At 52.5% G+C, this 25378-nt stretch overlaps 1 protein-coding gene across 1 annotated transcript in view; it reads right to left on the bottom strand.

Annotated features, from left to right (window-relative positions):
• The window catches only part of COG3 (component of oligomeric golgi complex 3), a 234030-nt gene that overhangs the window by 128646 nt on the left and 80006 nt on the right, over positions 1 to 25378 (bottom strand). The window contains exons 12-14 of the mRNA XM_075336880.1: positions 23621 to 23760; positions 17069 to 17229; positions 1 to 109 (exon numbers count right to left, since the gene is read on the bottom strand). Of these exons, the coding sequence (XP_075192995.1) occupies positions 1 to 109; positions 17069 to 17229; positions 23621 to 23760 (410 nt within the window). The remainder of the gene's footprint in view (positions 110 to 17068; positions 17230 to 23620; positions 23761 to 25378) is intronic.

Below are 25378 nucleotides of genomic sequence, written 5' to 3'. Positions count from 1 at the left end.
CACTTTTGATGAGATTAGTGCCTTCTGCATCTTCTAGATGGACATCAGAAAACGATGCATCCGGAGACTGCAGCCTCTTCTGCTCCTCCTTTAGACTCTGTGCAATTTGCTGCGTAGAAAAGACGACTTTAAAATGCAAAAGCGGAAAGGATGTATTTATCACAACTGACTAGCTTTGCTATAATGTATTGTCTTCTCAATAGCTAACCATATACAAAAAAGGGAATTTTGTTTACTTACCGTAAATTCCTTTTCTTCTAGCTCCTATTGGGAGACCCAGACAATTGGGTGTATAGCTTCTGCCTCCGGAGGCCACACAAAGTATTACACTTTAAAAGTGTAACCCCTCCCCTCTGCCTATACACCCTCCCATGCATCACGGGCTCCTCAGTTTTGGTGCAAAAGCAGGAAGGAGGAAAACTTATAAATTGGTCTAAGGCAAATTCAATCCGAAGGATGTTCGGAGAACTGAAAACCATGAACCAAAAGAACAATTCAACATGAACAACATGTGTGCACAAAAGAACAAACAGCCCGAAGGGCACAGGGGCGGGTGCTGGGTCTCCCAATAGGAGCTAGAAGAAAAGGAATTTACGGTAAGTAAACAAAATTCCCTTCTTCTTTGTCGCTCCATTGGGAGACCCAGACAATTGGGACGTCCAAAAGCAGTCCCTGGGTGGGTAAAAGAATACCTTGATAAAAAGAGCCGAAAACGACCCCCTCTTACAGGTGGGCAACCGCCGCCTGAAGGACTCGCCTACCTAGACTGGCGTCTGCCGAAGCATAGGTATGCACCTGATAGTGTTTCGTGAAAGTGTGCAGACTAGACCAGGTAGCTGCCTGACACACCTGCTGAGCCGTAGCCCGGTGCCGCAGTGCCCAGGACGCACCCACGGCTCTGGTAGAATGGGCTTTCAGCCCCAAAGGAAGCGGAAGCCCAGAAGAACGGTAGGCTTCAAGAATCGGTTCCTTGATCCGCGTCCATGCCCTGGCGACTGAGAAAGTCTGCTTCCCAGTTTTCTACACCCGGGATGTGAACTGCGGAGATGGTGGAGGCTGTGGCCTCCACCCACAGCAGAATCCGCCGGACTTCCTGGAAGGCTTGACGGCTGCGCGTGCCGCCCTGGTGGTTGATGAACGCGACCGCCGTGGCGTTGTCCGACTGTATGCGGATCTGCCTGCCCTCCAGCCACCGATGGAACGCCTTTAGGGCTAGATACACTGCCCTTATCTCCAGAACATTGATCTGAAGGGAGGACTCTGTCGGAGTCCAGGTTCCCTGAGCCCTGTGGTGGAGAAAAACCGCTCCCCACCCTGACAGACTCGCGTCCGTCGTGACCACAGCCCAGGATGGGGGCAGGAAGGATTTTCCCTGCGACAGAGAAGTGGGAAGAAGCCACCACTGAAGAGAGGTTTTGGCTGCCAGGGAAAGAGACGTTCCTGTCTAGGGACGTCGACCTCCTGTCCCATTTGCGGAGAATGTCCCATTGGAGTGGGCGCAGATGAAACTGCGCAAAGGGGACTGCCTCCATTGCTGCCACCATCTTCCCCAGGAAGTGCATGAGTCGCCTCAAGGGGTGTGACTGGCCCTGAAGAAAGAGCTGAACTCTGTCCTGTAACCGTGAGACAGAATGTCTCTCACCCATCGGTCTTGGACATGTGGCCACCAGGCGTCGCAAAAGCGAGAGAGCCTGCCACCGACCGAGGATGCGGTTTGGGGAGGCCGAAAGTCATGAGGAGGCCGCCTTGGAGGCATTGCCTCCGGCGGCTTTTTGGGGACGTGACTTAGACCGCCACGCATAAGAGTTCCTCTGGCCCTTCTCTGGCCTGTTGGACGAGGAGGATTGGGACTTGGCTGAGGGCCGAAAGGACCGAAACCTCGATTGAATTTTCCGTAGCTGAGGTCTCTTCGGTTTGGACTGGGGTAAGGACGAGTCCTTTCCCTTGGATTCCTTAATAATTTTATCCAATCGCTCGCCAAACAATCGGTCGCCAGAAAACGGCAAACCGGTTAAGAACTTCTTGGAAGCAGAGTCTGCCTTCCATTCGCGTAGCCACATAGCCCTGCGGACTTCTACCGAATTAGCGGATGCTACCGCTGTACGGCTAGCAGAGTCCAGGACGGCGTTCATGGCGTAGGACGAAAAAACCGACGCCTGAGAAGTCAAAGACGCAACTTGCGGAGCAGAGGTACGTGTGACCGCATTAATCTCAGACAGACAAGCTGAGATAGCTTGGAGTGCCCACACGGCTGCAAAGGCCGGGGCAAAAGACGCGCCTGTGGCTTCATAGATGGATTTCATCAGGAGCTCTATCTTGCCTGTCAGTGGCATCCTTGAGCGATGATCCATCTGCAACTGATACTACAGATCTAGCCGCCAGTCTAGAGACTGGAGGATCCACCTTGGGACATTGAGCCCAACCCTTAACTACGTCAGAGGGGAAGGGGTAACGTGTGTCATTAAGGCGCTTAGTAAAGCGCTTGTCCGGAAATGCTCTGTGCTTCTGGACAGCATCTCTGAAGTTAGAGTGATCGAAAAACGCACTCCGTGTACGTTTGGGAAACCTAAACTGGTGTTTCTCCTGCTGCGAAGCCGACTCCTCTATAGGTGGAGTTGGGGGAGAAAGATCTAGCACCTGGTTGATGGACGCTATAAGGTCATTTACTATGGCGTCCCCTTCAGGTGTATCAAGATTGAGAGCAACGTCAGGGTCAGAGCCCTGAGCTGCAACATCCGCCTCATCCTCCAGAGAGTCCTCAAGCTGAGACCCCGAGCAGCGTGAGGAAGTCGGGGAAGATTCCCAGCGAGCCCGCTTAGCCGGTCTGGGACTGTGGTCCATGCCGGAGTCCTCCACGTGAGACCTAGGGACCACCCCGGGAGCACGCTGCGGCGCAACCGAGAAGGGCCTGGAGGCGATGATCCAACAGTGCCCGGGGCCTGTGTAAGGACCGATCTGGACTGCAAGGCTTCTAGTAGCTTAGCAGACCATTTGTCCATAGACTGAGCCATGGATTGTGAAAGCGACTCAGAGTTTCTCAGCAAAAACTGCAAACTCTGTCCCTGCCACCTGGACAGGGGAAGCAGGCGGTTCTGCCTGAGCCGAGGGTCCCACTAGTGCCCGAGGCTCCGGCTGAGTGAGTGCAACAGGGGCCGAGCATTGCTCACAGTGAGGGTAGGTGGAACCTGCAGGTAACATAGCCGCACAAGAGGTACAGGTTGCAAAATAACCCTGTGTGTCTTGGCACCCTTGCTCCTTGTGGACGACATGCTGTTGACTCCTAGGAGAGTGATCACTGAGGGTATATAGCCAAAAGCAAAACAATGCGGCCGAACAGAGAAAATGTATACAAATATTATATATATATGTATATATATATATATATATACACACACACTTCGGCACCCTAGGGGGACAAGCACCGGGTGACCGGTGTGGCTTACCGACCGCCCAAAGCGGTGTGTGTCCATCAGATTCCCTGCCTTGGGCCTCCCAGAGCTGCAGAGCTCGTTCGTGAAATCCTCCACCGGCAGAATGTGTTGTAAAAATGGCTGCCGGAGCTCTCAGGGGAGGAGGGAGCCGTGGGCGGCGACTAGTAAAGTGCGGGAATCTGGTGCCCCACAGTGATCAGTGAGGGGGGGGAGAAAACCTAAAGTATGCTCCAGCCCTCACTGCCGACGTCAGGTCGACCGTCCCGCCCTTACCCCTGACTGGCAGGCCCGGGGGCGGGAGTTATGGTACTAGGCCGCATGAAGCCGGGGACTAAATTTAATACCGCGGCCGACAAACAGGCGGGGTCGGCGCGGAAGTCCCGGTCGTCACAAAACCAGCAGCAGCTGCAGCGTCTGTGAAACAAGCGCTCCATGCACCGTCCCCATGGGGACACAGAGTACCTTTAGATGCAGGGCCCTGTCCCTGATGATACCAAGTCTCCTGTCCGGCAGATTCCCACAGGGGCTGCGGAGGGAGCCCGGTCCCAGTGAATGGATGACCGGTTAGGATCCCACTTCTTCCAGAGCCTCTAAGGGATGGTGAAGGAAAACGGCATGTTGCTCCAGCCTCTGTACCCGCAATGGGTACCTCAACCTTAACAGCACCGCCGACTTAGTAGGGTGAGAAGGGAGCATGCCGGGGGCCCTGTGGGGGCCCTCTTTTTTTCCAACCGATAAAATCAGCAGCTGCTGCTGATTAAAATGGGAGCATGAGTGGATGTGTGCCTCCTCCACACAAAGCATAAAAACTGAGGAGCCCGTGATGCACGGGAGGGTGTATAGGCAGAGGGGAGGGGTTACACTTTTTAAAGTGTAATACTTTGTGTGGCCTCCGGAGGCAGAAGCTATACACCCCAATTGTCTGGGTCTCCCAATGGAGCGACAAAGAAAAGGAATTTACGGTAAGTAAACAAAATTCCCTTCTTCTTTGTCGCTCCATTGGGAGACCCAGACAATTGGGACGTCCAAAAGCAGTCCCTGGGTGGGTAAAAGAATACCTCGATAAAAAGAGCCGAAACGGCCCCCTCTTACAGGTAGGCAACCGCCGCCTGAAGGACTCGCCTACCTAGACTGGCGTCTGCCGAAGCATAGGTATGCACCTGATAGTGTTTCGTGAAAGTGTGCAGACTAGACCAGGTAGCTGCCTGACACTTGCTGAGCCGTAGCCCGGTGCCGCAATGCCCAGGACGCACCCACGGCTCTGGTAGAATGGGCTTTCAGCCCTGAAGGAAGCGGAAGCCCAGAAGAACGGTAGGCTTCAAGAATCGGTTCCTTGATCCACCGAGCCAAGGTTGACTTGGAAGCCTGCGAACCCCTACGCTGGCCAGCGACAAGGACAAAGAGCGCATCTGAACGGCGCAGGGGCGCTGTGCGAGACACGTAGAACCGGAGTGCCCTCACTAGATCTAATGAGTGCAAATCCTTTTCGCATTGGTGAATTGGATTAGGGCAAAATGAAGGTAAGGAGATATCCTGATTGAGATGAAAAGGAGATACCACCTTAGGGAGAAATTCCGGGACAGGACGCAGAACCACCTTATCCTGGTGAAAAACCAGGAAGGGGGCTTTGCATGACAGCGCTGCAAGCTCAGACACTCTCCGGAGTGATGTAACTGCCACTAGAAATGCCACCTTCTGCGAAAGACGTGATAAAGAGACATCCCGCAGCGGCTCGAAAGGTGGATTCTGAAGAGCCGTTAGCACCCTGTTAAGGTCCCAGGGTTCCAGCGGACGCTTGTAAGGTGGGACTATGTGGCAAACTCCCTGCAGGAACGTGCGGACCTGCGGAAGCCTGGCCAGGCGCTTTTGAAAAAATACGGAGAGCGCCGATACTTGTCCCTTGAGAGAGCAGAGTGACAAACCCTTGTCCATTCCGGATTGAAGGAATGAAAGAAAAGTGGGTAAGGCAAACGGCAAGGGAGAAAAACCATTATCAGAGCACCAGGATAAGAAGATCCGCCAAGATCTATAATAGATCTTGGCGGACGTTGGTTTCCTGGCCTGTCTCATAGTGGCAATGACATCCTGAGATAATCCTGAAGACGCTAGGAGCCAAGACTCAATGGCCACACAGTCAGGTTGAGGGCCACAGAATTTAGATGGAAAAACGGCCCTTGTGACAGCAAGTCTGGGCAGTCTGGAAGCGCCCACGGTTGACCCACCGTGAGATGCCACAGATCCGGGTACCACGATCGCCTCGGCCAATCTGGAGCGACGAGAATGGCGCGACGACAGTCGGACCTGATCTTGCGTAACACTCTGGGCAGCATCGCCAGAGGAGGAAATACATAAGACAGTCGAAACTGCGACCAATCCTGAACTAATGCGTCCGCCGCCAGGGCTCTGATCTTGGGACCGGGCCATGAATGCCGGGACTTTGTTGTTGTGTCGTGACGCCATGAGATCGACGTCCGGCGTTCCCCAGCGGCGACAGATCTCTCGAAACACGTCTGGGTGAAGAGACCATTGCCGTGCGTCCATGCCCTGATGACTGAGAAAATCTGCTTCCCAGTTTTCTACGCCCGGGATGTAAACTGCAGAGATCGTGGAGGCTGTGGCTTCCACCCACTGCAGAATCAGTCTGACTTCCTGGAAGGCCTGACGACTGCGCGTGCCGCCCTGGTGGTTGATGTATGCGACGGCAGTGGCGTTGTCCGACTGTATACGGATCTGTCTGCCCTCCAGCCACCGATGGAAAGCCAATAGGGCTAGATACACTGCCCTTATCTCCAGAACATTGATCTGAAGGGAGGACTCTACCGGAGTCCAGGTTCCCTGAGCCCTGTGGTGTAGGAAAACCGCTCCCCACCCTGACAGGCTCGCGTCCGTGGTGACCAGAGCCCAGGTTGGGGGTAGGAAGGATTTTCCTTGCGATAGAGAATTGGGAAGGAGCCACCACTGAAGAGACGTCTTGGTTGCAAGGGACAGAGAGACGTTCCTGTCGAGGGAAGTCGACCTCCTGTCCCATTTGCGGAGAATGTCCCATTGGAGTGGCCGCAGATGGAATTGCGCGAACGGCACTGCCTCCATCGCTGCCACCATCTTCCCCAGGAAGTGCATGAGGCGCCTCAAGGGGTGTGACTGACCCCGAAGAAGAGATTGCACCCCTGCCTGCAGAGAAAGCTGTTTGTCCCGCGGTAGCTTGATTACCGCTGACTGTGTATGAAACTCCATCCCGAGGTAAGTCAGTGATTGGGTTGGCGTCAACTGGGATTTTGGGAAATTGATTATCCACCCGAACTGCTGGAGAGTCGCCAGAGCTGTGTTGACACGCCACCCGAGAAGGGGCCCTGACTAGGAGATTGTCTAAGTAGGGAATCACCGAGTGGCCCTGAGAGTGCAGGACCGCCACAACGGATGCCATGACTTTGGTGAACACCCGTGGGGCTGTCGCCAGGCCGAAAAACAATGCCACGAACTGAAGGTGTTCGTCCCCGATGGCGAAACGCAAGCAGCGTTGATGTTCGGGTGCGATCGGCACATGGAGATAAGCATCTTTGATGTCGATCGATGCTAGGAAGTCTCCTTGTGACATCGAGGCGATGACCGAGCGGAGAGATTCCATCCGAAACCGTCTGGTGCTCACATGTCTGTTGAGTAGTTTGAGGTCCAGAACGGGACGAAATGATCCGTCCTTCTTTGGCACCACGAACAAGTTGGAGTAAAAGCCGCGACCATGTTCCTGAGGGGGAACAGGGATCACAACTCCTCCTGTCTTCAGAGCGTCCACTGCCTGAAAAAGTGCGTCGGCTCGAGCGGGGAACGGAGAGGTTCTGAAGAAACGAGTCTGAGGACAAGAGCTGAACTCTATCCTGTAACCGTGAGACAGAATGTCTCTCACCCATCGGTCTTGAACATGTGGCCACCAGGCGTCGCAAAAGCGGGAGAGTCTGCCACCGACCGAGGATGCGGTTCGGGGATGCCGAGAGTCATGAGGAGGCCGCCTTGGAGGCAGTGCCTCCGGCGGCCTTTTGGGGGCGTGACTTAGACCGCCACGCATAGGAGTTCCTCTGGCCTTTCTCCGGCCTGCTGGATGAAGCGGATTGGGACTTAGCGGAGGGACGAAAGGACCGAAAACTCGATTGAACTTTCCGTTGCTGAGGTCTCTTAGGTTTGGACTGGGGTAAGGAGGAGTCCTTTCCCTTGGATTCCTTAATAATCTCATCCAATCGTTCGCCAAACAATCGGTCGCCAGAAAACGGCAAACCGGTTAAAAACCTCTTGGAGGCCGAGTCTGCCTTCCATTCGCGCAGCCACATGGCCCTGCGGACTGCCACAGAATTAGCGGATGCCACCGCTGTACGGCTAGCAGAGTCTAGGACTGCGTTCATGGCGTAGGAAGAAAAAGCTGACGCTTGAGAAGTCAGAGACGCAACCTGCGGAGCAGAATTACGTGTGACTGCATTAATCTCAGCCAGACAAGCTGAGATAGCTTGGAGTGCCCACACGGCTGCAAAGGCCGGGGCAAAAGACGCGCCCGTGGCTTCATAGATGGATTTCACCAGGAGCTCTATCTGCCTGTCAGTGGCATCTTTTAGCGATGAACCATCTGCCACCGATACCACAGATCTAGCCGCCAATCTAGAGACTGGAGGATCCACCTTGGGACACTGAGCCCAACCCTTAACTACGTCAGAAGGGAAGGGGTAACGTGTGTCAGTAAAGCGCTTGTCCGGAACCGCTCTGGGCTTCTGGACAGCATCTCTGAAGTTAGAGTGATCGAAAAACGCACTCCGTGTACGTTTGGGGAACCGAAACTGGTGTTTCACCTGCTGAGAAGCAGACTCCTCTACAGGTGGAGGCGGGGGAGACAGATCTAACACCTGGTTGATGGACGAGATAAGATAATTTACTAAGGCGTCCCCTTCAGGTGTATCAAGATTGAGGGCAACGTCAGGTTCAGAGCCCTTAGCTGCGACGTCCGCCTCGTCCTCCAGAGAGTCCTCAAGCTGGGAACCCGAGCAGCGTGAAGAAGTCGGGGAAGATTCCCAGCGGGCCCGCTTAGCTGGTCTGGGACTGTGGTCCGGGAAGGAGTCCTCCGCGTGGGACCTACCTGGGAGCGCGCTGCGGCGCGGACCGAGAGGGGCCTGGAGGTGACGATCCAACGGGGACCGGGGCCTGTGTAAGGACCGGTCTGGACTGGAAAGCTTCTAGCAGCTTGGCAGACCATTTGTCCATAGACTGAGCCATGGATTGTGAAAGTGACTCAGAGTTTCTCAGCAAACGCAGCAAACTCTGTCCCTGCCGCCTGGACAGGGGAAGCAGGGGGGTCTACCTGAGCGGAGGGGCCCACTAGTGACCGAGGCTCCGGCTGTGCAAGCGAAACAGGGGTCGAGCATTGCTCACAGTGAGGGTAGGTGGAACCCGCAGGTAACATAGCCCCACAAGAGGTACAGGTCGCAAAAAAACCCTGTGCCTTAGCACCTTTGCTCCTTGTGGACGACATGCTGTTGTCTCCTAGGAGAGTGATCACTGAGGGTATATGGGAAGGGGTATACAGCCCGACCGAACAGAAATATGTATATAAATACGTATCTATTCCGGCACCCTAGGGGGGACCAGCACCGGGTGACCGGTGTGGCTTACCGACCGCTAAAGAGCGGAGTGTGTGTCCTCCAGATTCCCTGCCTTAGGTCTCCCAGAGCTGCAGAGCTCTTCTCTGATAATCCTCCACCGGCAGAATGACAAAAACATGGCTGCCGGAGCTCTCAGGGGAGGAGTGGAGCCGTGGGCGGTGCTAGAAAAAGTGCGGGAATCTGGGGTCCCCACAGTGATCAGTGAGGGGGGAGGAAACATACAGGATGCTCCGGCCCTCACATCCGACGTCAGGCCGGCCGTCCCGCCCTTACCCCTGACAGGCAGCCCCGGGGGCGGGATTTTTGCTACTAGGCCGCGATGAAGCCGGGGACTAAATTTAAGACCGCGGCCGACAAGCAGGCGCGGTCGGCGCGGAAGTCCGCCGGTCTTCACAAATCAGCAGCTGCTGCAGCGTCTGGGAAGAAGGCGCTCCATGCACAGGCCTCATGGGGACACAGAGTACCTTATAGATGCAGGGCCCGGTCCCTGAGGATGAATAGACTCCTGTCCGGCAGATTCCCACAGGGGCTGCGGAGGGAGCCCGGTCCCAGTGAATGGATGACCGGTCAGGATCCCACTTCTCCCAGAGCCACTAAGGGATGGTGAAGGAAAAACGGCATGAGGCTCCGGCCTTTGTACCCGCAATGGGTACCTCAACCTTAACAGCACCGCCGACATAGTGGGGTGAGAAGGGAACATGCCGGGGGCCCCGTGGGGGTCCTCTTTTCTTCCAACCGATATAACTAATCTGAGAATGCATGAGTGGATGTGTGCCTCCTTCCACACAAAGCATAAAACTGAGGAGCCCGTGATGCACGGGAAGGTGTATAGGCAGAGGGGAGGGGTTACACTTTTAAAGTGTAATACTTTGTGTGGCCTCCGGAGGCAGAAGCTATACACCCAATTGTCTGGGTCTCCCAATGGAGCGACAAAGAAATGTAGCGATCAGAAGATCCTAGCAATCACTACTTTTCAGGTAATGGTACATGGAGACTTGTGGGCATGACACTAATATGGCAAATAAGGATCATAAGTCATGTATTTCTGTCACTACGTTTCAGAGAAGAACAAGGCCGTATTCACCATCCATAGTCACAATGTACTAGCACAAGATCCTAACTTATATAGACACAAGTTGCCTTAGAGTTAAAGGGGATGTCCACTACTAGGACAACTCCTTCTCAATTACTTTGTTCCCGAGGTAAAATAATAAACTTATCACCAGTGGTGTTGACACTGGCTTTGGTGACAATATTAGGACACACAATCGCTGCAGCCAATCAGCGGCCACTTCCCTGACCTTTGGACATATGTGACATCCGGAGGAAAGGGAGAGTTGCAGCTTCTCTCACATCCTCCTGATGTCCAGTTTGTCATTAGGAGGGGGGAGTGAAGCAGCTGCTGATCGGCTGCCGGTTTGTGTGACGTAACAATGTTACATGAGCCCTGTGGGAGCCAGCTGGAACGTCGCTCGCACCGGAGGGTAGTATAAGGTGTTATTACTTTACAAGGGGAAAACATACAAATTGAGAAGAGGGTTATTTAGCGTAGTGGACAACCCTTTAAAGAGGATCCATCAGCTTTTTCTTTTTTTTTTTTTTTTTTTTAAAAAACACATTTAGCTCTCATGGGTCAGGATTACTAAGAAGGGAATTTTGTTTACTTACCGTAAATTCCTTTTCTTCTAGCTCCAATTGGGAGACCCAGACAATTGGGTGTATAGCTATCGCCTCCGGAGGCCACACAAAGCACTACACCCAAAAGTGTAAGGCCCCTCCCCTTCTGGCTATACACCCCCAGTGGGATCACTGGCTCACCAGTTTTAGTGCCAAAGCAAGAAGGAGGAAAGCCAATAACTGGTTTAAAGACCAATTCAATCCGAGGAAACATCGGAGAACTGAACCATACCACATGAACAACATGTGTACCCGAAAAAACAGAAAAACCCCGAGAAAACAGGGCGGGTGCTGGGTCTCCCAATTGGAGCTAGAAGAAAAGGAATTTACGGTAAGTAAACAAAATTCCCTTCTTCTTTGTCGCTCCATTGGGAGACCCAGACAATTGGGATGTCCAAAAGCAATCCCTGGGTGGGTAAAAGAATACCTCATGATAGGGCCGTCAAACGGCCCTCTCCTACAGGTGGCCAACCGCCGCCTGAATGACTTATCTACCTAGGCTGGCGTCTGCCGAAGCGTAGGTATGCATCTGATAATGCTTGGTAAAAGTAAGTAGACTCGACCAGGTGGGTGCCTGACACACCTGCTGAGCCGTAGCCTGGTGCCGTAATGCCCAGGATGCACCCACGGCTCTGGTAGAATGGGCCTTCGGCCTTGAGAGAACCAGAAGCCCAGTAGAACTGTAGGTTTCAAGAATTGGTTCCTCGAGCCCCCGAGCAAGGGTGGATCTGGAAGCTTGCGACTGTTTACGCCGACCAGCGACAAGGACAAAGAGTGCATCCGGGTGGCGCAGGAGCGCCATGCGGGAAGTAGAACCTGAGTGCTCTCACCAGAACCAACAGATGCAAATCTTTCTGAAATTGATGGACTGGACGAGGACACAAAGAAGGTGAGGTGATATCCTGATTGATATGAAAATGGGATACCACCTTAGGGAGAAATTCCGGAACCGGACGCAGAACTACCCTGTCCTGGTGAAGGACCAGGAAGGGAGTTTGTATGAGAGCGTTGCTAGCTCGGAAACTCTCCTAAGAGACGAGACCGTTACTAGAAGGCCACTTCCCGTGAAAAACGGGAAGGGAGACATCCTTCAAAGGCTCGAAAGGCGGCATCTGGAGAGCAATTAGAACCTTGTTCAGATCTCAGGGCTCTAACGGCCGCTTGTACGGAGTGCTGAGAAGACAAACTCCCCGTAGGAACGTGCGTACCTGAGGAAGTCGTCGTTTCTGAAAAAATACAGATAGCGCTGAGACTTGTCCCTAAAGGGAACTGAGCGACAACCCATTTTCCTACCTAGATTGCAGGAAGGAAGGAAACATAGACGATGCAACCGGCCAGGGAGAAACACCCTGCGCCGAGCACCGAGATAAGAACATCTTCCACGTCCTGTGGTCAATCTTGGCGGACGTTGGTATGCTAGCCTGTCTCATGGTGGCAACCACGTCCTGAGGTAATCCTGACGACACTAGGTTCCAGGACTCAATGCCACACCATCCGGTTGAGGGCCGTAGAATTCAAATGGAAGAATGGCCCTTGAGACAGCCAGTCTGATTGGTCTGGTAGTGCCCCCGGTTAGCCTACCGTGAGGCACCACAGAACCGAGTACCACAACATCCTCGGCCAATTTGTAGCGACGAGGATGGCGCGGCCGCAGTCGGTCTTGATCTAGCGCAGTACTCTGGGCAACAATGCCAGAGGTGGCACCTAAGGTAGCTGGAACTGCGACCAATGCTGAACTAAGGCGTTTGCCGCCAGAGCTCGATGATTGTGAAACCGTGCCATGAAGCTGGCACATTGTTGTTGTGCCGTGACGCCATTAGATCGACGTCCGGCCCCTGTCAGCGGCGCCAGATCTCCTGAAACCCGTCCGGGTGAGGAGACCATACTCTTTCGGCCACACCTCAGCGACTTAGGAAGTCAGCTTCCTAGTTTCCACACTTGGGATGTGAATTGTGGATATGGTGGATGCCGTGTCTTCCACCCACATCAGAACCTGCCGGACTTCCTGGAAGGCTTGCCGGTTGCGCGTTCTTCCTTGGTGGTTGATGTATGCCACCGCTGTGGAGCTGTCCGACTGAAGTCGGATATGCTTGCTTTCCAGCCGCTGTTGGAAGGATTGTAGTGCAAGATACACTGCTCTGTGTTCAAGAACATTGATCTGAAGAGTGGACTCTTGCTGAGTCCACGTACCCTGAGCGCTGTAGTGGAGAAAAACTGCTCCCCACCCTGATAGACTCGCGTCTGTCGTAACTATCGCCCAGGCGGGGATAGGAAGGACCTTCTTTTTGACCAAGAGGTGAGAAGAAGCCACCACCGTAGAGATTCCTTGGCCGCCTGAGAAAGAACGACGACTCTGTTGAGGGACGTCGACTCCTCGTCCCATTGGCGGAGAATGTCCCATTGTAGTGGACGCAGTAAAACTGCGCGAAAGGAACTGCCTCCATTGCTACCATCTTACGTAGGAAGTGCATGAGGCGTCTCAATGTGTGCGACTGGTTCTTAAAGAAGAGCTTGCAGCCCGTAGTGAATGCTGTTTGTCTAGCGGCAGCTTCACTATCGCTGAGAGAGTAAGAAACTCTATGCCTAGATATGTTATCGATAGGGTCGGGGTCGGATCTGACTTTAAAAAGTTGATGATCCACCCAAAACTCTAGAGAGTCTCCAGCGCAACGTTCGGGCAGTGTTGGCATGTTTCCTAAGAGAGTGCCTTGACAAGTAGATCGTCTAAATACGGGACCACAGAGTGACCCTGAGAGTGCAGGACTGTGACTACTGCTGCCCTGACCTTGGCGAAGACCAGTTGGACTGTCGCTAGCCGGAAGGTAGAGCTACGAACAGAGGGTGTTCGTCTCCTATAACGAAGCGTAGAAACGCTAGTGCTCTGGATCAATCGGCACGTGTGGATAAGCATCCTTGATGCCTAATGATGCTAGGAAATATCCTTGGGACCTTGAGGCGATGACATGGCGGAGGGATTCCATCCGGAACCGCCTGGTGTCCACGAGCTTGCTGAGCATTTTTAGATCCAGAACGGGACGGAACGGCCCGTTGTTATAGGTACCGCAAAGAATTTGGGGTAAAAACCGTGACCTTGTTCCTGAAGAGGAACGGGGGTCATCACTCTTTCTGCCTATAGAGTGCACCCTGTTTGCAGAAGAGCAGCGGCCCGGCCGGGAGGTGGAGAAATTCTGAAGAATCGAGTTGGAGGACGAGAAGTGAGCTCTATCCTGTACCCGTGAGACAGAATGTCTCACACTCAATGGTCATTGACCTATGGCAGCTAAATATCGCCAAGGCGGGAGAGCCTGCTACCGACCGAGGCCGCAAGTCATGAGGAAGCCGCCTTGGAAGCGGGTTTTCAGACTGTCGCTTTTTTGGGCGAGACTGAGCCCGCTAAGAATCTTAGCTCCTCTGATCCTTTTGAGTCCACATTGGACGAGGAAAAATGGGACCTGCCCGAGCCTCGAAAAGGCCGAAAACCCCGACTGCCTCTTGCTCTGTTGGGGTTTGTTGTGTCCGGGCTGAGGAAAGGATGAATCCTTACCCCTGGACTGTTTGATGGTTACATCCAACGCTCACCAAACAGTCGGTCAGCAGAAAAAGGCAACTGGTTAGGCAACCTTTTTTGGAAGCAGAATCTGCCTTCCATTCACTTAACGAGCAGACCAGGCTCTGCTTAAAAACACGGAGTAGCGGAGGCTACCGCCGCACGGTTCGCAGAGTCCAGGACAACCTGAATCGCGTAAGAAACAAATGCAGACATTTGAGAGGTTAAGGATGCCACCTGCGGCACAGATGTACGTGTAACCGTGTCAATCTGTGTAAGACAAGCTGAAATAGCTTGGAGTGCCCCAAGGGAGAGAATGCCGGAGCCAACGGTGCGCCGACAGCCTCATAGATGGCTTTCGACCAGAGATCCATCTGTCTGTCAGTGGCATCTTTGAGTTTGCAGTTCCATCTCCCACTGCAACTATGGATCTAGCTACAAGCCTGGAGATTGGAGGATGCCGCTCGGGACATTGGGTCCAGTCCTTGACCAAGTCAGGGGACAGGGATAACGTGTATCCTAAGCCGTTTGGAGAAGCGCATATCTGGATAAGCGTGGTGTTCCTGGACTGCCTCTCTGAAGGCAGAGTGGTCCAGAAAAATACGTGAAGCTGACTCCTCCACTGGAGGAGCTGTGAGAAATAACCCACATTCTATAGATGGACGCTATAAGATTATTTACTATGGCGTCACAATCAGGTGTATCCAGATTGAGAGCGGTCTCAGGATCAGAATCCTGAGCCGCTACTTCCGCCTCATTACACAGCGAGTCCTTCTGTTAGGACCCTGATGAAACCGAGGCCGCTCATAGCGAGCCCACTTAGGCTGTCTGGGACTGACGTCCGTGCAGAGCCGTGACTCTGGGATGCGTGTGACATTCCCGGAGCTGTTAGTTATTCACACTGAGGGGGGCCATGGATCAATGATTCAACAGTGCCCATATTGTGAGAGACATGTCCGGACTGCTAGGCTTCTAGTATCATAGCCATAGTCTCAGAAAAACTGTCAGTAAATACTGCAGACACCGTCCTCATCCCCTGGCCATTAGTGCATACAATGGGAGTCTATGTACCTGCCGGCCGTATAGCCGTACATGCTGTACCAGCTGTATAGAAAAACATGTGGTTCTGCACCTTTGTTTTACACAGAGAATATGCTGATAACTCCTCCGCATAATCCAGGAGGGTATATACAACGTGCGACCAAACAGTGCAATGTATATAGTACAAGCATATCTATAAGTGCACTTCTGCACTAGTGGGGTTAGCACCACAGGTGCTGCTTAACGCCTGTTACAGCGATTGTGTGACTATCAGAATGCCAGGGTCTTCCACACTTGTCTCTGTATCGTACAGAAACTGACACTAATGGCTGCCGGTGTCCTTGTAGAGAAGGAAGCCGTGGGCGTGCCTGAGAAAGTGCGGGAATCCGGATTCACAGTGCACACAGTGAGAGGGGTGGAGTATGCAAAACATACTCCAGCTCTCAGCTCTGCTCTATGCAGCGTCACGCCCCTACCCTGACTGTCAGGGCTGTGGGCGGTAACGAAGGGAGACTAGGCCCAGAAGCCGGGGACTCGAGTTAACAGCGCGGCCGCCGTAAAAGCGCGGGCCGCGCTGAAGTCCCCGGCGCACCACAAGTGCCAGCCGCGCCGCAGTTCCAGCGGCCGGCGCGACCGATTCATAGAAGTGGCCAGCGTCCCGCCCCTCTCCTGACTGGCAGGTCTGGGGGCGGGAACGAACGGAAGCAGGCCGCAAAAGCCGGGGACTCTAGTTATCAGCGCGGCCGCCGTAAAAGCGCGGGCCGCGCTGAAGTCCCCGGCGCACCACAAGTGCCAGCCGCGCCGCTGCCAGCGGCCGGCGCGACCGATTCCTGGAAGTGGCCAGCGTCCCGCCCCTCTCCTGACTGGCAGGTCTGGGGGCGGGAACGAACGGAAGCAGGCCGCAAAAGCCGGGGACTCTAGTTATCAGCGCGGCCGCCGTAAAAGCGCAGGCCGCGCTGAAGTCCCCGGCGCACTACAAGTGCCAGCCGCGCCGCAGTCCCAGCGGCCGGCGCGACCAATTCCCATAAGTGAGCCTGCTTCAGCAAAGCTGAATGAGGCCATGGCACAGGCGCCGCAGCGCTGATGTCCCCCGGCGCACTACAACACCCAGCATGCTGCGGTGTGAGCGCCAAATGCACGGGGACACAGAGTACCTTGAGGAAGCAGGGCCATGTCCCTGATGTACTCCGCTCCATCCAGCATCTTCTCCAGGGGCTGTAGATGGAGCACGGTCTCAGTGCCTGGAGACCGGTAAATCCCACTTCACCCAGAGCCCTGTAAAAAGGGATGGGGAAGGAATCAGCATGTGGGCTCCTGCCGCCGTACCCGCAATGGGTACCTCAACCTTACAAACACCTCCGACATACAGTGGGGTGAGAAGGGAGCATGCTGGGGACACTATATGTGTCCTCTTTTCTTCCATCCGACATAGTCAGCAGCTGCTGCTGACTAAAAAGTGGAGCTATGCGTGGATGTGTTGCCTCCTTCGCACAAAGCACAAAACTGGTGAGCCAGTGATCCCACTGGGGGTGTATAGCCAGAAGGGGAGGGGCCTTACACTTTTGGGTGTAGTGCTTTGTGTGGCCTCCGGAGGCGATAGCTATACACCCAATTGTCTGGGTCTCCCAATGGAGCGACAAAGAAACTATATATATTTTTAGGATTTATGTTCATGCTCTTGTGTGTGTCACTTTTAGTAGTACTACTTTTGATTCGCCGTCTGAGCCATAGCATACCTCCATCATCTCCAGCTTGTCAGGATACGCCAGATCACCAGGAGCAGGTTTATAGCCCAGGATATCAGTCTGAATGTAAATGTGAGTCCGGTACACCAGCCTTTCCTGTACATCTTCTAGCATCTGCTTCACCACAGCAGCAAAGGCACCAAGCTGGTCAACTAAATACAGCACACAAAGGAAGGAAAAAAAGAGAATTTTGTTACTTACCGTAAATTCTTTTTCTTATAGTTCCGTCATGGGAGACCCAGACCATGGGTGTATAGCTTCTGCCTCCGGAGGACACACAAAGTACTACACTCAAAACGTGTAGCTCCTCCCTCCTAGCATATACACCCCCTGCTAGCCAGTCCTAGCCAGTTTAGTGCAAAAGCTGAAGGAGGACATCCACCCACAAGTAGAGACAGAGTAAAACCCGGAACAACCGGAACCTCTGTCTACAACAACAACAGCCGGTGAAGACACACGGAACAAGAAACCTGCCAACAGGCAATAGGGAGGGTGCTGGGTCTCCCATGACGGAACTATAAGAAAAAAAATTTACGGTAAGTAACAAAATTCTCTTTTTCTTTATCGTTCCTATGGGAGACCCAGACCATGGGACGTTCTAAAGCAGTCCATGGGTGGGAATAAACAGACAAACTGAGAAGCAGGCGAAACCTAACTTCACAAATGGGCGACAGACGCCTGAAAGATGCGTCTGCCCAAGCCCGCGTCTGCCAAAGCATGAGCATGCCTTGGGTAGTGCTTCGAAAAAGTATGCAGACTAATCCGAGTGGCAGTCTGACAGACCTGCTGAGCCGTAGCCTGGTGCCTGAAAGCCCAAAAGGCACCGACAGCTCTGATCAAGTGTGCCCTGATCCCCGGCGGGGAAGGCACTTGAGTACACTTGTAGGCATCGGAAATGGCCGACCTAAGCCAACGAACCAGGGTCGGCTTAGATGCCGAGAGACCGCTACGCTGACTAGTGGTCAGCACCAGAGAGAGGTGCACCGCCTAATAACGGCGGTGCGAGACACATAGATCCGGAGCGCCCGCACCAGATCCAGGATATGCAACGCTTTTTCAAAGCGATGAACAGGAGCCGGACAAAAGGAAGGCAGGAAAAATGCCCCGGTTAAGGTGGAAGCAGCAACCACCTTAGGGAGAAAGTCCGGAGTCGGACGGAGACCACCTTGTCTTGATGAAAAAAAAACAAAAAAGGGGGTGACTCCTAAGAGAGTGCAGCCAAAACAGAGACTCTCTGGCGGGAAATTATGGCCACTAGAAAGACTACTTTCTGTGAAAGATGAAACAAAGAAACCTCCCTAAGAGGCTCAAAGGGGGGTTTCCGGAAACCGTGAGGACCGGATTAAGGTCCCAGGGCTCCATAGGCCGCCGGTAAGGCGGAATGATGTGAGATGCGCCCTTGAAGGAGCGCACCGGAGCCAGCCGGACGATACGCCGCTGGCACACACTGACAGAGCCGAGACCTGTCCCTTAATGAGGGATAGTCCTAGCTGTAGACCGGACTGTGGAAGGGACAGGAGGGTCGGCAAGGCCAAAAGGCCAAAGGACACTTTGGAGCTCGAGTCATAGTGGAGATGACTTCAGGAGGGATACCAGAAGTCGTCAAGATCCAGGACTCAAGAGCCACGCCGTCAATCTGAGAGTCCAGAATTCTGGCGGAAAAAACGGACCTTTTGAGAGAAGGTCTGGACGGTCCGGAAGATGCCATGGCAACACTACGGACAGATGGAGCAGGTCAGGGTACCAAGCTTGCCTGGGTCAGTCTGGAGTATGAGAATGACCCGACGGCCCTCTTTACTGATCTTGCGCAGGACTCTGGACAAGAGCGAGAGGGTGAAACACGTAAGAGAGACGAAGCTGGGACCAAACATGAAGCAGTGCGTCTGCCGCAAAACCCGAGGATCGTGGACCACGGTTGGACAGCTGAAATAGTCTGCCTCGCAGTTTTCACGTCTAGGATGTGGGCTGCGGATACGGTGGACTAGGAGTCCCTCGTCCACTGAAGAATGCGTTGAGCCGCCAACATTGCCAGGCGGCTGAGTGTCCCGCCCTGGAAGTTGATGTAGGTAAACGCTGTCACGTTGTCCGACTGGACTCGAATGTGCCTAGCCGCCAACAGATTGTGAAAGGCTTAGAGAGCTAGAAATGCAGCTCTGATTTCCAGCACATTGATCCAGAGGGCTGATTCGGACAGAGTCCAAGCGCCCTGCGCTCCACGGTGGAGATATACTGCTCCCAAGGCGGATAGACTAGCATCCTGGTGAGGATCACCCGGGACGGGGCCAGGAAGGAGCGTCCCTGAGACAGAGTGGCCGAAGCCACCACTGAAACGAGCCCCTGGTCTGTGGCGAAGCCACCACCCCGTGGAAGGAGGAAGTTCGCTTGTACAGCGGAAAATATCCAGCCTCAGAGGACGCAGAAGAAACTGGGCAAGGGAATCGCTTCCATTGACGCCACCATCTGACCAGTACCTGTATTCGGTGCCTGATAGAACGACGTCGACCGCCAGCGGAGGGACTACTGTTTGACTAAGGGCAGCTTCACAAGTGCCGACAGAGTCTCGAATTGTGTCCCTGGGAACGGGAACTTCTGGTTCGAAGTCAGAGTGGACTTGGACAGAATGACAAGCCACCCGAATTGGTTAGAGTGGCGAGAGTGAGCGAAGCACTCTGCTAAGAGTCTGCACTGAATGAAGCCCCGACAAGAAGACCGTCCAGGGCAAAAGATCACTGCCAGCCCTAGAGGTGCAGGACCCTAATCACAGCTGCCCCAACCTTGAGAATACTCGAGGGGCCGTGGCTAACCCCAAGGGAAGAGCCACGAATTGGACCACTCCGATAGCAAAACGTAGCCAACGCTGGTGTGAAACTGCGATTGGCACCTGCAGATAGGCATCTCTGATGCCGATGGATGCTAGGGAATCTCCTTGGGTTATTGATTGATCCGGTGAAAAACACACGGAACAAGACCGAGACTCCATGTGAAAACGCCACACCTGAACATGCTTGAAAAGCTTAAGATCCAGGTCGGAAGGCACCGCCCTGTTCGGGGACTAGGAATAGATTTAAGCAGAAATCTCAGAACCGTTCCCAGTCGGGAACTGGTACAATTACTCCATTGGCCTGCAAGAATGCCATGGCCTGTGAGAAGGCGGCGGCCTTGGAGCAGGGGGGAGTTGACAGAAAAAAATCTGTTTGGCGGGTGGATAGAATTCTATCCTGTAGCCATGGGAGATATAATCCCGCACCCACTGAACGGAGGCGTGTTAAAACCATACGTCGCCAAGTGGGCGAGCCTGCCACCGACCAAGGACGTTGTTGACGTGGCTAGATAGCTCGGAGGAAGCTGACTCAGTGGCAGCATCTCCTGCGGTTTTCTGAAGACGCAGCTTCGAGCGCCATTTGGGTTTATGAACCTTGGCCGAGCTAGTGGACGAGGCCGAGGGCTTAGAGAACGATCAGATGGAGGAACGAAAAAAACGAAACCTCAACTGATTCCTGCCCTGGACAGGTTTCCTGGTTTAGGTTTGTGGCATGGAAGAACTCTTCCCGCCAAGAGCTTCCTTAATTTCATCCAGTTGGTTCCGAAGAGACTGGTCCCAACAAAAGGGAGCCCAGCAAGGAACTTCTATAGAAGCATCTGCCTTCCATTTCCGAAGCCACAGGAGCCTGCGGATAGCGAGGAAATTAGCCGAGGCCACCGCAGTGCGGTGTCCAGCATGGCAGACATGGCATAGGATGAAAAGACTGAAGTCTGGAAGTTCAGGCAACCATTTCGGGCATAGAGTCCCTGTGAGGGAATGCATCTCCTCTAGAGAAGCAGAGAAGGCTACAAAAAAACCCGCACTGCTGTAAAGCTGAGGAGAACGAAGCTCCTGCCGCCCCCATACAGATTTGGCCAGAAGGACAACCTGGCGGGCCGCAAAACCTTAAGTGAGGAGCCATCAGCCACTGACATAACGGTCCGGGCTGAGCCACCTTTGGTGAATGAGCCCACTCCTTGACCACCACTGGTGGAAAGGGAAAAACAGTCCTCAGAACCACGCTTCATGGGAAGCGACTGTCAGAGCGGACCCTGGGCTTGGTCACAGTGGCCTGAAAACTGGAGTGGTTAAGGAACACACTTTGTGTTCTCCTAGGCAAGGTAACTCCGGCGGATTGAGGTCCAGTACAAAATTCATGTACAGTGGGATCCTTATAGAGGTGCCGTCAGCCACTGATACAACTATCCGGGCTGAAAGTCTAGACACCGGAGGGACCACCCTTGGCGAATGAGCTCACTCCTTGACCTCCTCTGATGGGAGGGGGAAACAGTCATCAGAACCCCGCTTTGGGGTCTGACAGGACAGGCTGTGGGCTTGGACACAGTGGGCTGAAAACTGGAGTGGTTAAGGAACACACTCCTTGTCCTGTTTAAGGTATACTGATGCCTTTCTGCCAGCGGGGAATACTCCCCTGATACAGGCGGATGGAGGTCCAGTACAAGTATAATGGACGCAATCCAATCATTCGCATCTGCGTCACCTACGGACAGATCAATGGTACATAAAGTAGCGTCCGAGCCCCTGGTAGAGACATCCTCCTCGTCCTGTGAGTCAGCTCGTGAATCAGAGCTGCGGGACGGGGAAGGACAGGGGACCCTGCGTCTCCATGTCAGGAGGACGGGGTCTGAGACCAGAAGGAGAGTCCTCTGTGAGCTTTGCTGAGCGAGCTGTAGCAGAAAACGCCCTGAGAAGGGGGCTAATGCATGCTCAGCAGATTCCGGGACAGCCGACCCCTGGAAAGAGCGGATTCTAGCCAAACCGGGGGTCAGCCACCGAAGCCGGAGCAGCTGGAGGGACCACTGATGAGCCTCCAGGCTGAGGGGCCACTGTGTTTATGAGCTCTGTACAGCCGTACGAGACTACATGCAGTGCATAATAAAAAACAGCCTTACAGCCTTGCTCTGATGTGAGACATGCTGCAGAGGTGGGGGCTCTGTCCTAGAATGGCCCCCAGCATATATAAACAGATAAAATAAGCAGCTGCACAAACCGGAGGTTGTGGCTGCCAGATCGTTTAAAACAGACATTTCTGTGCCCTCCAGTCCCTCAGCCCAGGCCCCCACTTGTCACAATGTGGAATCTCTGTGCCTATGCAGGCACAGCGAACGCTGAGAAAATGGCGACCGGAGCGAGGAGAGGGGGCGGGGCCTACTCTGAGAGCGGCAAATGAGGTAGCCAGGGGAGGGAATCCTTCCTCAGTGAGGAGTGTCCCTTCCCTGTGCTGCACAGCCGCTGGGCGGAGCCGCACTGTCCCTCTGCATGACTGACATGCAGAGGCAGTGGAAACCGAAACTAGGCCTCAGGCGAAGCCGGAGCCTAGATTTAAATATGCGGCCGGCGTGCAGGCACCATCGGCGCTGTTCTCCAGTGAAAACTGGAGAACCGGCCGGAAATGTTAACACAAACATAAAACACACTCTCCCCAATAAATAAAGTATAAAGGACCCCTGGAAAGACCACTTTCTGTGGTAATAACGTCTCATATACTTAGCTTGTGAGACGCAGGTTGCCAGGTCCCTGGGGGGTGATCGCTCCGTCCAGCAGGATCCTGAAAAAGGGCTGCGGATGGAGACCGGTCTCCTGCAAAGCAGTGAGAACCGTGTTGGCTCCCACTTCAAGCCAGAGCCCCAGGGGATGGTGAAGGAGCGCGGCATGAGAAGGCTCCAGCCTTGGAAAATCAACCTTAACAGCACCGCCGACACAGTGGGGTGAGAAGGGACATGCCGGGAGTCCAGCTGGACCCGCTTTTCTTCCAAATCTTTGATCCAAAAGGAAAAATCAAAAATCAAAAATCAGAGAATGCATGTGTGTGTGACCTCCTGAAACACAAAGCATTGAACTGGCTAGGACTGGCTAGCAGGGATTGTATATGCTAGGAGGGAGGAGCTACACGTTTTGAGTGTAGTACTTTGTGTGTCCTCCGGAGGCAGAAGCTATACACCCATGGTCTGGGTCTCCCATAGGAACGATAAAGAAAGAAAACTATTTTAGTGTGAAAAGATTCACAGGACTTGGTCCAATAGCGGAGTCAGTAATCTGTGGCCACTTGACAATAGACCTGGAACATATCCGCAAGGGGTTTTTTTTTCGATTTGTTGGCCTGAAGCGACATCACTTGAGTCGCACCGCACTGATAACTTTCCACCTAGCCTGTTAATCAAAATATGACTTGCAGATGTAGTCAGGTAAGAGGCAGTTCTCAAAGCTACCGAAGATAGGAGACAGCTGTATGATCCCATTGATCACAAGAACAGAGGAAACCATTAGTTGTAGTCGGTTTGCGACACTAAGGCTCCATTCACTGTCTACAAAAGCGGAGTCTACACACACTCAATGCTTACAGGGCCCCTGGATCTAACAGGGGTCCAGGCAGGGTCTAACATTCCCACAATGTGCCTACAGACATGTTGTTTTTAGGATAACTATTGTAAGAAAAATGGTAAAATTCATAAAGCCACTGACTTCCTATTAATAAAGCAAAAATTTGAAGCAAGTCTTACCATTATTTTGCACATGATCTTCGAGCATCTCAATTTTTAATATTCCACAAAGTTCAGAGAGCGTTTCTAAATGAACCACATGGATGATGAGCGGCCGTAACACATCGTAAAGCGAAAGACACAACTTCTCCAATAGTTCACTGTAATTAAAAACATTGTAACATAAGAACATGAAGAAAAGTGTCCAGTTTTAGAGATGTCTAGTAACCTGAAGGCTACAACTTCAATGTCAATGTCTCGAAGGAAAATAAAAATAGAAAAATGCCTGAACTGACTGAGGGTTGTCCCACTTTGGAAATATATACGGTGGCAAGGTAGAATCCACTTATCTTGAATTATTATGTTCTTAGGGTCCTGCCGGTCATGGTTCCCTCACACCATTTACAAACAAGTCAATATTTAACATTGATGATTTTTGGCAAGGTTCAACCATTAGAATATTCAGAGCCAAGTTAGACACATATCTAAAGTAGATCTAGGCGTCCCTCAGACCATTTCTTCAACTAGTGTTGTATCACGCCACCTCAAAAAATAAAAAACCTTTGTGTCTTTGTAGAAGCCCCAGAAATGCATTTCTTGATCTTTGATAACTTCCTTTGGATCCCATCTGTACACAACATTAGAAACCCTATTTTGATCTATGGCTCTTAGAGTGTGGGACTGGGTGAAGTATTCGCAGGGCTTTGTTTCCCTTTTTCAACTTTTGGACTACCTTTTCAGAAATCCGCTATTTTCCACAGGATATGATGATTTTCCAATGTTTGGAGCATGGTCCCCAATGGGTAAAAGTAAAGTTCACCATCATAGACTTTTTACAGAGAGCGATATACAGTTCCCAAATTTACAGGAACGTTATGTCCTTCTCCAATCTGAGATGTTCCAGTATCTTCAGCGAAACATAGTTTCACATTAGATCTCTTTGGCCCTTAAAAACCTTAAAGATTCTGCTTTCGCTCCCCGCTATATTCTAATGTGTGTCACGCACCCTTCAGTACACACTTAACTAAGGGAAATCTGACTTCGAATCCACCCTAACAGAAGATCAATGTTCCCAGAACTGGCCTCTTCCCCTAAAGATATTCTCAAGTCTTTAATGATTGCAACCAACCTCAAAGTCTTAATTAGGTGGTACCTAACAGGATATATTACCCCTTCAGTCCCTGGGTACCACCTAAATTGCTTCATAGCTGCAGTCAGTGTGAATTAAATTTAATAGAAAAAAAAAGAAAAAGGGATGTAGACATTTTTACATTTGAGCTTTTTGAGTTGTGTTTGTAGGGTGTTTTTCTTCTCACAAGGCCCATAAGGCTTCTCAAAATCAAAAATGTCTGAGAGAAAAAAAAAAGTCTATACTACGATAAAGACAAAATAAAGTTTTCAGACTGCCGCCATTTTTATATGCGTTTTAGAATGCAGAAGCAAAAACACTATATAAAAAGGAGGCCATAAAGCATTTTTCTACACTTAAATATAGATAAGCAATTAGAGGTTTTTAGACTGCGTTTTTTGCCGCGGTTTTTGCTGCAGAAAAGGTGCAGTTTTTGCTCATAACCTTCCTCCAGTCCTTCCCCAGCAAAATCTATGGGAAATCCAAAATGCTGTGCGCACACTTTTTTTTTTCCCCTATTGGTTTTGCTGCAGAATTTCTGCAGCAAAAAAGTAGCATGTCACTTCTTTTCCGCAGGCACCTGTATTTTTGCCATAGATAATGGTTAAAAACTGAAGGGACCAACCCGCAGAAAAACCACGGGTAAACTG

Source organism: Anomaloglossus baeobatrachus, chromosome 2 (assembly GCF_048569485.1).
Source record: "Anomaloglossus baeobatrachus isolate aAnoBae1 chromosome 2, aAnoBae1.hap1, whole genome shotgun sequence".
Lineage (NCBI taxonomy): Eukaryota > Metazoa > Chordata > Amphibia > Anura > Aromobatidae > Anomaloglossus > Anomaloglossus baeobatrachus.
This window is presented reverse-complemented; position numbering and strand designations above follow the sequence as displayed.